Source organism: Centruroides vittatus, unplaced genomic scaffold (assembly GCF_030686945.1).
Source record: "Centruroides vittatus isolate TY-2023 unplaced genomic scaffold, ASM3068694v2 contig_882, whole genome shotgun sequence".
Lineage (NCBI taxonomy): Eukaryota > Metazoa > Arthropoda > Arachnida > Scorpiones > Buthidae > Centruroides > Centruroides vittatus.
The window spans coordinates 3,431,404-3,445,557 of record NW_027122574.1 but is presented as its reverse complement, the minus strand read 5'-3'; the positions used below and the strand labels follow the sequence as shown (position 1 = coordinate 3,445,557).

Sequence of the window (14,154 nt, the reverse complement as noted above, 5' to 3'; positions counted from 1 at the left end):
TAGTAACAAGTAAGTGTAGGCTTTGTTACTAAGAATGTATAACAAACGAACTTGGCCATTGTTAATTATTTTTTCAGGAAGTATTTTCAGCTGTAATTTTAAGTGTCGTATTAACCAATAGACTAATAAGACAAATGTTTAAGGCCCGTAATTTGGAGGAGCTCGTAAATGTCATCGTAATAATTGATAAAATCGGATTCGGTGCTACATACTGTTCCAGTGTATAGTGTGCGTGAGCTATGTATACGTGATAACTCCAAATATGCGTACTGTACACGTATTGTATTAGTCTATTATTAATAAAAATTTTAAGTGACTTCATTTCAGATAAAAAAGCACTTTCGGAATTCCAAGAGTATTTTACGTGGTTAGAAAGAAGACAAAATGAAGAAATTAAACACACAATCATAGGCGTAGCTAGGGGGCGGCCTGCCCCGGGTGTCACCCGTGTAGGGATAACACCCGGTAGGCCTGTACCTAAAAAAAAAGAAAAAAAGGACAACGGCTCGCCTCCCACGACAGTTTCTTCGATGTGAGGAGACGCCACGAGAGCTCTCACCAGCTGAAAATCTTACTGTGATTTATTCTATAAATCTAAACTCATAGGTCGCGACATCGCATATTCAATATAGCGTTCAAGTTGCTCGAGTGCGAAGATATTACAATTCAACAGTGTTTTATAAAAGAGTTAAAAAGGGTGACACCACGATATCCGCACCGGGTGTCACCCATGCTAGCTACGCCACTACAGTAGTTTTTGATGTACTGCTGACAGTTTCACACTTTCACAATAAAAACTCGTTTGTTTTTACATGACGTAACTCGTTCGTTTTTCCAATGCGCTCTCTCGAGAGGGACCTCGCTTAAACCGGCATGGCGGTTTTTACCATACGGAAATATCTGATTTCGTGGTCTCTCCCGGAAAGACCGGCATGCCGTCATTCCGTGAAAATAAGATAAGAGGACTTACCTAGGACTCTCAAAGTTGCTAAGTTCATAAATAAATTGTTTTCGTAGACACCAACATAAATGAATTTCAAGACAATACAAATAATCCATATTAGACAAATTAAGTATAGGACACAAAAAATACTTGTATATGAATTAGGATATTCAATACCATCCAAAAAAGGAACAATGTACTTATTTCCTGCATAAAATAAAGTTTCATTATTAAAATTCAGATAATGAACATTATTTTATTGTATATTTACAACAGAATTTATTCGCATTCGTATAAGATCCGAATACATTCAATGTCGGATTGTGACAAAGATCGCCATTCGTAAACTTCTTTAATGGTAACATTTGGAAGAGTTGGCATTATAGTTATTTTACCATATTTAGCGAAGGATTTAGGACCATAATGCATGACGGTATCGTAACTATATTTGTCACATATTCTCAAGAAGTTCTTATCGTACTTCAGAAACGAACTCTTATATTCTGTTCATTGAAGAAATATTATCAGTTCAAACTATTTATGCATAAATATGTATTGAACAATATAACTTACCCTCTTTAATATTATCCCATAAAATTTTTATATATTTATCACGATCCGGTCGAGTATGTTCGTGAAACAAGCCGATAGCGTGGCCTAATTCGTGAAGTATGATTCCGAGGTTCCAACATCTACTAGCTAAATTCATAATCTGACGTCCACCTCGTTTTCCAACGAAGGAACTACATCTGAAAGTATATACATATATTATAAAAATAATAACGTAAGTAATTAAGTATCCGTATCAATATTCTTACCCTTTCCCTTCCTGTATATAAATATAATTATTCTCTCTTCTTCTTCTTACAAAACGTAAGCAAGTTACAAGCTCCATGTACTCAAAAATTGACTTTAAATACTTAATTTTGTAAGAATCTAGTAAAAACTATTATTATTATAATAATCGATATCATTAATTATTTCGAATACAGCAAAGTAACTTACTTATGTAAGGAGAAAATTTGTAAAATATTATACCATCATCCCAAAGTTCCCTCTGTTCCAATACAACGGCTCGACTCTAAATATTTGAAAATTCTTTAACTAAAAAAATTTCTGTGTATAATTTTATATTAATACAATATTGAATATATGTTAAGAGACTTTACAAAGTTTGTGGAATCCGTTATCCTCGCGCCAGTCCGAATACACATATCACGAAAAGCATCACCATTTTGAATGGAAACCCGAATCAATCCGCAAAAATTGTTGTCCCCATTGTGGGTTTGCGGAGGTCCCTCGTCCTGGACTGGGCAAACTAACAATGGGTACTAATTAAGGCCTCTTTTGTGTTCACAAAGAAGAAGGAGTAGAAAATCCAAAAGACAAAATACGTATAAAAATATTAAACATCGAAAGATTGTTTTCTTCTATTCGAGAGATATTAATTACACTGGTAAGGACGTATGATTAGGACGCCATATTCTCGGTCGTCTAATTCTTGATCTTCCAGAAGGTGTGGATTCCAGGGTCGCCATAAAACATTTCCAAGAAAGCTCTTCGTAATGAACGTGCAATTCTGATATATAAGATACACGTGGACGTCGAAGAACTTAATTAATGGATAGACCGTATCCAGGAAATTGGACGCGTCTTGCGATTCGATTAAAGAAATTAGAAAACACGAAGATCAATGGAAGAGCATTCCGGCTTTTCCTTCGAGTCTGCAAAAACAATAGGCCCTAAAAATGAACAAACGAAGGATAAATGTTTAAAAATTTATAAATCACCTCTCCAAATGGCGTATCCAATCTAATATCGCCTTCGAATAAATCCACATTTTCCATAGAACTCTTATACAAAGTATCGTTGAAGGTTTCATTATTTGTTAAAACCGTTTTCTGATAGGAAAGGCATAAACATGTATAAAAATAAATTAATTAAAATACTATAATAGCGATAATATTATAATTAAGATAATTGTAATACTTACAAAGTAATTGTATAGAAAATCATAATCGTCTAGCTTATAAATTAAGGATTTTCTTCTTCTTTACCTTATAAAATCCTTACGTTAAATAAAAAGTTTATTATATAAAAATATGTCTAAATGTTGTTTAATAAAATATTTTACTATTACAAATACAGCATAATTACAAAATCGAGATATGAGGTTGATTATCGTCATTTCACTGGAATTATTAATTATTATTAATTAAAATAATTACATTTATAATATTAAAGTTTGTAAAAATGTACCTTTATTATTGAATTTTCTTGCCGTAGTGTAAACATCGTAAAATGACGAACTTTATATAGAGATTTCTTAGTTTTTTTCGTTATTTAATTCTTATCCATTTATTTTTCTGAGAAAACCAATAAGTTTGGTTGAAGCTATTTATGCAATTCGATACTCGAAGAATATCGAATTTTTGAAGACAATGCAGATACGATGATATCAGTTCGGCATTGATGACGTGTGTCTGTTTCGGTTCGTGAAAATATTTCAGAAAATAAAATATAATAAAGATTCTTCGAAAAATAAAGAGAAACTTTATTTCAAATAACTTTATTACATATTTAAAATTATTACTCATTTATTAAACATAAAGTATTTCAACGAGGACGATATCAAATAAGTTGTGCCACGTACTGTACTTCGTATTTAATTCATTGCAGGAAGCCGTTCAAAGTCAGAATCGTTCGAAGTCCGAATCAATTATCCCATTAGAAATAACAAAGTGAAGCGATGTATTCCTTAGATCCTAAACATTACCCATTTCGACGAACTTAAATAGCAAATACGCATAATTTAAGAAATAAATAACGAATCAAAAATCAAACTCAGCTTTCTGAATTATTGAATTATCTATACAGTAAATTAAACTATCTTCTTACCGAATTACTGGAATGAATCACACATAAACAAGAACCTTTAGAGTCCAGTAACACAAATTTGTCTATACCGCCTTTTGCCGCCAAGAAATGTTTATTAAACGAAACACAAACGTTTTCAATCTAATGGAATAGATCATCCTGGGGTGTAACCGAATTCGAACGCCTTCTCAAAACGTGGAACATTTTAACGAAGGAATGTCCGAACATTTAAATTTAAAACGAAATATTACACAAATTAACAATTAAATAAATAAAATACAAAACTAAATACTGCGTAATAAAAACGAAAATTGCATTTACCGGTCACATTTTCCACTTCGGCATCTTGAACACGGCCGTCAGGTACGACACGGCTGTAACGCTTTTCACGCTTCGCGATAAGTTTTATCTTCGTATTAATCGTCAATATTACAACCTTCCTGGTAGATATCGTTGCTTTCATACGCTTCTCGGATGCCGTGGTTAAAAAGTAAAGGTTATATTGGCTCGAACATAGGTACTGTGATTTAATGACAACACTTGTGAAATTGAACACGATATGGCAAATTCGAGATTGCATTTTCTGCTTAGAAGCTTATTTTGAACTTTTTACTTTATATTTTGTTTGAAATGTCTTCGGATGAATGTCATATCTCTAATATTATGCCTTATGAGTTTCAGAATGGATGAAAATCGTGCAAAGAGTAAAAAGTGTTCGTTATGTGTATACGGAAGATGCTCCTAAACTTCGAACACTTCTAATGGGGTTGAAATAGTTCCAACGTTCGGGAAATTTTGTACTTAAAGATATAAAACCTGCAGGTGGCCGAAGAAATATTGTAGGAAGAAATTGTTAAAAATTGACGAAGTTTTTGAATTACTTTCGATTCTGAACCTCTTTATAATACTAATTAATAGAAAAACCAATCGGAATATAAATATTAGTTGTTATTGCTATTTCTACATTAATAAAGTGTACAAAATGTAATTTAATATTAATTAAATTTAAAACTAATTTTTCTATTCTAGTATCGAACGACTAGATGTACGGTCGAATTTCCATATAAAGAATTGCTTCCGAGAAAAGCAAGGAATTCGTTATATAGAAAATTCGTTAAGTGGAAAATTCAGGTTCTATTGTAGCTTTGTGGAAAGTAATTGAATATGGTGTATCAGAAAGTTTACGAATACACAAATATTTTAAGATTAAGTTTAATAAGGTGCTTATTGCAAATTGCGGGGATAGAGTCTAACCCTGGCCCTTTGGCTAGATCTCCTCAGGAGATGGATCGTGCAGATATGCAAAGAAAGGGGCGTGGAAGACCCCGGAAAGGTAGTGCGAAAGAATTAGCGAGAGGAAATGAGTTATTGAATCTGATGCATGGTGAACAAGAACAAATTGTAGAAACTCCCTCTATAACTAAAAGTGGGATAGTGAGAGACTCAAACATTCAAGACTACTTTGGATTGGTAGCGGAAGAGGATGAATACGAAACGGAAGAGACTCAATATACTTTAAAAGGAATATACGTTTTGATTCAGGAAAAGTTTACGCAATTAAATTCAGATTTAAGTACGATAAAAGCAGAAGTAACCTCACTAAAGAAAGAGAATAGAGAATTGAGAGAGGAATTGGATAAAGCCTTCCAGAAAGTAACCGATCTCGACCAGATAGTTAAGACTGGTAAACAACTGCAAGGTAAGCTGGAGTTTCAAATCGATTCTTTGAGAAACGAGAAGGTAAAGAACAATATTATAGTCCTGAACTTCCCGTTTAAGACAAACGATCTCACGAATGAGATTAATTATTATATTAAGAATAAACTAGGACTACCTGATTGTTTGCCTGATAGTTTGGTCAGAGTGTCAAGTGGGGACGATAAATCCATTGTGAAAATTACGTTAAGCTCAATCTATGAAAGAAACTCGATTTTGCGAGAATTTTGGAAAAAAAGATCAAAATTAGCAAGTATAGGAAAGGGAAAGTTTCTATTTATAGCAGATCTATGTAAGAGATCCAGGATCAGAAGAAAAAAATTAACCTTAACGATAAGTCAAGAAAAGGCAAAGGGACATAAAATAACGGTCAGAGACGATTATTTCATAAAAGATGGTAATATCTTCACGTACGATTTAAATTTGGAGGAAGTAATTCAGATCAGTTATTTTTTATGAGTCGCCAGACTGCTGATACAGAGAGTCGTGAGCAAGAAAGATTGGAACTAGAGGTTAAAAAGCTGACTAATATTAAGGAAAATTGTAATCTTCACCAGGAGAGTTCATTAAACTCGTTACCTCCAGACCAAGTCAAAGAAAATATTCAGGCTATCCTAAACAAAATAAGTATAAGCTTTTGGAATATCCAAGGTCTATTTAAAAAAATCTATAAAGATCCTGTCATACAGTTTTTACAATCGCATGAAGTAATAGGATTTACAGAGACTTGGATATTAGATATAAATAAGATAAGGAAGAGATCCCTAGAAGATAAGTTTTGGATTTTATATAGCAAAATGCTCAAAGGCCACAAAGATTTGGTCGACCAGCTGGAGGTTTGTTACTATTAATTAGGAAATCGGTTGGTCATCTAGTGCAATCACATACTACTTCCAGTTTTATATTCGCATTGGTGGAATTAAACCAGAGTCTTTTTTAGTGGTCGGCTGTTATTTAGTTTTTTTGAACCAATTATATCGGAAATCATTACAAACAGAATCGAGAAAGAACTGGGTAAGTCAGCTGACCAGAGTAATTAACAATTTTGGATTTCGATGGGCCCGTTTATACACCTTCCGGAGATTAGTGAAGAATTATGTAAACAACTAACTAGAAATGTAATGGAGAATTCATTGATACTTGACGTGGAGGATATCCGGACACGAAATCTGCCGAATTCATATAATATAATACCTAATATCAATAATTATATGTAGCTTAATTTTCCCTTTGGTGTTAAGGGGTTCTTCATCCAGCTTCGCCTTAATAATGACATAATAACCATTGATAACAAGATTTATATCTATTCTAAAATTGTATGTCCGAGGTGTTTAGAAAACTTCTCTAAATTCTATCTGGTTTGTGGATGCGAAAAAAACAATATTCCTAAGACAAAGTTCCGATTTAAATAATTTAAATGAGTGCTCCTCGAAAAAGAAATGTCTATTTTTTCCATGTGGCTACGTTAAAATCTATTTATAACTTGTATAATTTTGTTAAAAAATTTGTAACTACATAATTGCTTATTTAATGAATGTTAAACAAAACTCCCCTTGTAACAGGCCAAGGCCTAATACAAATAAAGATGAATTGATGATGATGAAAAAAATTAGGTATTGAAAATACGGTTTATTGTGATAATGTTTTATTTATTACGAAAATATCTTTAAGCTCGCGTTCATAAATTAAGAAATAAATTATTATATTATATTTCTGTCTTATACAATCAAATAGAAATTTCTGTATTTTTTAGGAAATGGAGAAAAATTGTACGATTTAAATTAAAAACATACGTATTTATATTGAAAAATAGTCAATAATTTTCTACTTTTTTCTTTTTATTACAACTTTAAGCAATTAAAAATTTTATTTCAAACGTTTCTCGCTAAACGACTGCATTCGTTTGTTGGCATACGACAACGTAAGTCCAGAGCGATCTGTCAAATGCTTCTCAGTAACGAGTTGCTTAACTTTCCAGGTAACATTTAATGGCGCCATCTGTTGTGATATTTTGTTTTAAAAACTTTTTATATTTTTAACTATTACAAAATGGCAAAAAGCTTAATTTTGAGGATAGAGATGAGTTTTATAAAAAATTGTAAATGCTAATGACGAGTAAATCGTCGTTAAGTCCGACCCTACTCGAGATACGACACACGATCCTCTTTTATCTCCCCATCTTCTCGACCTTTAACCACCAAAATTTAATAACACGAATTCCCAATAGACAAACTTCTTTGCTAAATTGAAGAAATTGAAGACAAAATGCACTGGAGTTATTAAGCTTTTTCAAAGAGGGTGAAGAAAATCGTCCCCCCACACATAACCATACATATAGAAAAAAACCTGGAATTTTCTTTGCATTTCTCGACGTTTCGAGGAGCCTCCAGTCTAAAAATGTAAAAACCTTCGTGGATCATTTTTTCACCGATGACCATACTTTCCCTCTATTATCTATTACATCCGAAAATGTAGAAATGGTTAAAAAGGAAGTTGTTTTTATACGGAAGTTCCCCGCCTTTTTACATCACTATCATTATCAAAAATTTATTTATATGGGAAACATTTCTAACTGCTTATTTAATATACTAGTATGCTGTTCTGCCAATGTTGAGACTTTAACACTTCTCCTCTAATAACTTTACAAAAGAATGTAAATAAGTTACTTTATTGAATATTAATACATTATCTTACAGAAATTCTGAATTGAATTCAAACTTATTGTATCAAATCAAATTGCAATAATTAATGTCCTAATTGTCTGAAATCTGATTTGAGACAATGAAGATCCCAAGATCCACAACCCGAACGGGATAGAATTCGGCGCTGACTTTTCTAGCGGTCCGAGAAGGTGTCTAATTTCATCTAGAAACAAGCGAAACATTGTTGATTCTACAAATAGTGGACACGATGTCTCTTTCTCGGTAAACGGCTTGTACAACACAAGAACGGTCTTCTTTTTTCTAGCCTTGAAAAATAATACCGTGCTGATGGATTGTCTGTTTCTTACTGGGAAGGCCTAGGTTGATGGTATGTTGATTCAGAAAGGTTTTCAGATGATCTTCCTAACACGCAAAGAAAAATTAAACCAGAACAGATGATACTTATAGAAAAAAATATAACGTTACAATACGTGTTGTAGATCCACAGATATATTCTTTATACGTAGAAGAATGTATCTGTAGATCTACGGTGTAAACTATAATGTGCCAAAACATACCCGTTAACCTTACAGATAGAGAAACTGCTGTCGAGCGTGCCTGCGTTTTCAAATTATTATTGCTTTATATTAGATGTATACGAAACAATAACTTTTATTCATTGACTACGTTTTACATTCGTAAATATCAGTGGCGTGCCGTGACATTTGATGACAGGGAAGCTGTGTTTCTGTAAGAAGCCGACTTCCAGGGGCAATCAGTTAATTGCGCGTCAGTGATGGTCTAGGGCGGTGGTTCTTAACCTTTTTATACTCGCCGCCCACCAAATATTTCATAATTTTTTGTGACCCCCATTTTTTAATAATAATTTATATTTGATAATTTGATAATTTATCTATAATAAATTGATTTTTTTATTATTGCTTTATTTTTTATATAATAAATGTAAATCATAACTTTATTATTTCATTATCTATTTAAATAACATTCAAACTTCACAATTAAACACGAAAACTCATTAATTTTTAACAGAAAATAAAATAAGAAACATGTCGATAAATCGATCCAATGTCGATGCTAAAACTAAACTAAAACTAAAACGCCCACTTGTGGTAAGGATTTTGCATAACTTTTGCAAAAATATTTAAATTTTCAAAGCCTACTATTTTTCCTAATTATTTTTAAAATTCCAAGCATTAATAGTTTCTTAAAATTGCTTTGGAATAAAAGAAGTAAATACTGCGGTGTAAGTAGCATATTTGCATTTATTTCTTCTGTACTAACAAAGTTGTATGTAGGAAGAAATACAAAATAAATAAATAAAAACTAAATAGGAAAACTTTATCTTTCTTATTTCACTTTTCAATACGATATTCGGATTATACATCAATTTTCTTTTTATTATATTCTGAAAAAAATTTTGCATAATTTGGCGGCCCCGGCAAACTTCTTACGGACCCCCAGGGGCCGCGGCCCCCCTGTTAAGAATCACTGGTCTAGGGTCCATTCGTATTCATTTGTTCGATAAGCCAGTAAAAACTGTAGACTTCTCTAAATGTATTTTTAATATCACAATTACATTCTGAATCGCTAGCCACGATATAAGGGCTAAAATTAAAAATAAATTATAAAAACTTACTCGGTGAAATAAAATGTGCGGTGGATATACATACCTGGTACAATGTATTGTTCGATTGTATTAATATACTTTTAAAGAAAATTATAATTAAAATATAGCTTTGTAAAGAAACGTACATAAAAATAACATAAAATATTCTTTACTTTTTAAATCTTAAAACAATCCACTTAGTCAAATATCTTGATACGAGTAGCTAATGGATAGAACTAGTGACGGTCCAGGTAGGTGTGTAGTGAGTGTGTGCGTGCCAAATCCCGAGGGTGCCGATACCGGTCGATGTCAAATGCCTCTTTTGTCGCATCACTAGTATATCTCAAAGGACGCCACAGGGCTGTTGTAAATTTTAAACGTTTCTCACCGTAGCTGTAAAAATCTAACTAATTCGTTTTAATACCAGGTGTACACGGAAATCAGTTTCCCACTGTACTGAGCGAGTGATTGGTTCTGTTAAGCTTTTGTTGAAGTAAAATTCTGGCTCTTTCAACAGGGTTTTATTTATGTCCCCATTCCCTAATCTCTTAATTATTTAGTCACTTCTTAAGTAGAAATAAGTCGAAACCAGTTACTTTGTACCTGAATATCTGTAGTCTTGGAAAAACAGTGGAAAGACAAATTTTTATGACAACGGATATATAAATCGTAAATTTAAGGAAAATAAATTCTAGAGCTTTTTTTTTGTACCATTGTATGTACTGTACGTCTCATTCATTAAATTTGGTTGTAAATGATGCTGCCAAAGTAACAGTTAATTTTTAACACTGTACTAGAATGGTACACGTTTTTTCTGCATCCCCTTACAGATGGGAAATACTAAATCGTAATATCACCGGTTTAACATCGAAATCCGTAAGTAATATAAGATGGGAGAGCGGAATAAACGCGAGAATAAATATATCAAATATTTTAATGGATTTTTTTAAAACTCCTGTCAACTATACAGAACTATCATAAAAACGTGCCAGTAAACTCCTATCGGTTGGGTTGTTATAAATCTAGTCTAGGGTGGGCAACCCTTTTTATAACATGGGCCAGAATAAATTTTACGTTTTTTTCCGCGCCGTAGTAGTTAATTGACGCCTTCTTGTGACTCGTAATTTTTTTAGTCTGCAAATATGAAATAAATAAATAAAAAGTTAATTACTACATTTATTGTTTTTATCGTTTTCGAAAATTACAAAGAATTGGAAAAATAACTATTAATTAGTTATTTTTCCAATTTAATAATCTATTAAAGATCTCGCGGGCCGGATAGAAACTTTTCGCCAGCCGTAGCTGGCCCGCGGGTTGCCCGCCGTTGATCTAGTCTGCTCGTGATTCACATAATCGGGCGAGGGTGGCCGAATATCTAGCAGGCGGCTAACAGCCCACAACCGCTCCGGGATATAAAGTCGCGTACTCTTTACGCGTGTGTCGCTTCTACCAGCTAAACCGTGACGTTGGTGCTCTGTAAAGCGCATGCGCCAATGCCTATAATCTGGCTGCTTGGAAGTTGACAGGCAGGTGGCTAACAGCCCACAACCGCTCCGGGATATAAAGCTGTACTCTTTACGAGTGTGTCGCTTCTACCAGCTAAACCGGGTGAGGTTGGTGCACTGTAAACCGCGTGTGCTAATGCCTATATAATCTGGCTGATTGGAGACTGACCCGGTTTCGACATTCCTTCCGCCACCGAATTATTCGAATATACAATAGCAATCTTATCGTTTTTTTTCACACGTAGTATAGAAATTTGTAAAAGATACATAATGCAGTTATAATAAAATATTAATTTTAATTAATTCAAAGTACGTTAAAATATGAAAATTTATATTTTATAAAATTTAAGGGAAGGTCATTGGAAGGTGGAATCGGCGCTTCCATCGCTTCCAATGACGGCACGCACTGGTAAATATTTCTCTATGGAAAGTCATGGTATCGGGGACGTCAACTAATCGTTCCGACGTCAAAAGCTATAACTGTATTTTTAATATTAACTTTATCCAGTTTTATGTTGCATTAATACGCGAAATCCACAACCCCGACGGCGACCGAGGAATTTCCCGAAAAACGAAATAATATTTGGCGAATTAAATTGAAACACTCCTAAGAATTTGATTTATTTCATGCGATGGTCGAAAATGGACGAAAAAGATATTTACCAGCTTATTCAAACGAATTCCGAGCAATTTTCGGAGATGTTCGAGCCTCGAGACGTAGAATTTAAAAAGATCGTGTTTTATCTAATCACGGTGAACATTCCGCACCGTGTAAATGCAGAAGATAATTTATTTATCAAATTCCGAAATCAAGAAAATGATTGAAGCAAAATTTAAAAAAAAAACAAATTTATAAATTAATTTAAAAAAATAAAATCTCGTTCTAATTTTTACGTAATTCGAACATTGTTGACGCGTCTTTTAACGTTTGTTCGAAATTTGTCACACACGACGATTCGCAGTTGATAGTGTTTCTGCTCGGAGTCGGACGTGTTTTTGTTGCGCTCTTCGATTACGTGTTATTTTTTAACCCGGGAAATTCTTCTCATCCCGGGAAATCCCGGCAAATTTAAAAATTCACTTTTTTCTTATTTCGCGTTAAGGTTGTGGAAATTTTGCGGATAGAAAGTATAATGAACTCATAATCTGTCAGAATACATTTGTATTTATTACTTTTAAACTTACTTTTTAGCTTTTTTTAATTTTTCCTCGTTATGGCACGTCACAAATGGTCAATAATCAATACGTAGCTTATATATGGCAGGACTCCGAAAATTCTTTACCTGTCAGCAGCGCCGTATGCCCCATCGCCTAGCCTTTTATGCGCCCGGTGTAAGCATCGCCCCATCGCCCTGTAACTACGCCCCAAAACTTGGTCCAGGTCATTTCTGCGTCCCCAGGGTCTACGCCCTGTGCCTGGGCACCGCTGGCACCGTCCTAATTACGGCACTGCCTGTCAGTACTGTAACATCTAAAATAATTGCGCTTACGCTGTCTTAATTTTTAACCATGTCCAATAACTTCGATTGCCGCGTAACGCCAGGTTGTGCAAATTGGGCAAGGATACAAACGAGTACGAAGTCTGAAAGTATGAAGTTTTTCTTCATAAGCCCGATTATTAAAGACAAAAGAATTGCCAAATTATAAAACTGACTGCTCGTACAAATTTGTTTTAAACACGGGACTCAAAACGAACTTGGCCATTATTTTTTCAGGAAATATTTTCAGCTGTAATTTTAAGTGCCGGATTAACCAATAGACAAATAAGACAAATGTCTAGGACCCGTAATTCGGAGGGGCCCGTAAATGTCATCGTAATAATTGATAAAGTATTAAGATCGGATTCGGTGCTACATACTGTACCAGTGTATAGTGTGCGTGTGCTATGTATACGCGATAACTCCAAATATGCATACTGTACACCAGCGTTTCTCAACCTGGTGGTCGCCAGACAATAATGAAATCATTTTATGAGAAAAAAATCATTTATTATAAACTTATAAACGTTTTACTTACAATAAGTACACACGTAAAGAAAAGAAATTAAGGTGATGGTTGCATTTGTTTTCCGTTTAAAATTTTTCTCCATACGTGGATCAAATTACAAAGAGCACGTACACATCAAGCCGGAACTTGTAAATTGCTCATGTATGTATGTACACGTCATACACGCGTGTTCATACTCGTCGCTATAAACGCAGCGACATAAAATAATAGGAATAGTTGTATTACATTTTTAATACTGCGGCATTTTCTTAATGTATAAAATTAGTGCGACGCGATTATAATATTTAAAAAAATTTACATTTATAATTACAGTCAAAATTCAATTAGTAATAGTAAGACCTACTGTTATTATTCTTTTTAATGGGGAGTCGTGAAATATTTTATTTATATTTACTATTCGGGGGTCGCGGAGCTAAGAAAGTTGAGAATCGCTGCTGTACACGTATTATATTATTACACGTCTATTATTAATAAAAATTTTAAGTGACATTATATCAAATACATAAAAAAGCTCTTTCGGGATCTTCCAAGAGTATTTTACGTCGAGTTAAAAAGGGTGACACCACGATATCCGCACCGGGTGTCACCCATGCTAGCTACGCCACTACAGTAGTTTTTGATGTACTGCTGACAGTTTCACACTTTCACAATAAAAACTCGTTTGTTTTTACATGACGTAACTCGTTCGTTTTTCCAATGCGCTCTCTCGAGAGGGACCTCGCTTAAACCGGCATGGCGGTTTTTACCATACGGAAATATCTGATTCCGTGGTCTCTCCCGGAAAGACCGGCATGCCGTCATTCCGTGAAAATAAGATAAGAGGACTTACCTAGGACT

At 33.8% G+C, this 14,154-nt stretch overlaps 1 protein-coding gene across 1 annotated transcript; it reads right to left on the bottom strand.

The window, feature by feature from the left end:
- Positions 1-1,025: 1,025 nt before the first annotated feature.
- Positions 1,026-3,011, bottom strand: LOC136983520 (zinc metalloproteinase nas-13-like). The gene is made up of 5 exons (XM_067280284.1): positions 2,734-3,011; positions 1,949-2,024; positions 1,762-1,879; positions 1,517-1,692; positions 1,026-1,446 (listed from the first exon to the last, which is right to left on the bottom strand). The coding sequence occupies exons 1-5, from the start codon at positions 2,788-2,790 to the stop codon at positions 1,223-1,225; spliced, it is 651 nt and encodes a 216-aa protein (XP_067136385.1). The 5' UTR covers positions 2,791-3,011; the 3' UTR covers positions 1,026-1,222.
- Positions 3,012-14,154: the final 11,143 nt, after the last annotated feature.

Excerpts from the sequence above, each read along its gene's own strand:
- LOC136983520 (XM_067280284.1), bottom strand. The coding sequence starts at position 2,790 with ATGGAAAATGTGGATTTATTCGAAGGCGATATTAGATTGGATACGCCA. Across the intron at positions 1,693-1,761 it reads TATATACAGGAAGGGAAAGG|ATGTAGTTCCTTCGTTGGAA; the intron begins GTAAGAATATTG and ends ATATACTTTCAG. Across the intron at positions 1,447-1,516 it reads ATGGGATAATATTAAAGAGG|AATATAAGAGTTCGTTTCTG; the intron begins GTAAGTTATATT and ends TTCAATGAACAG.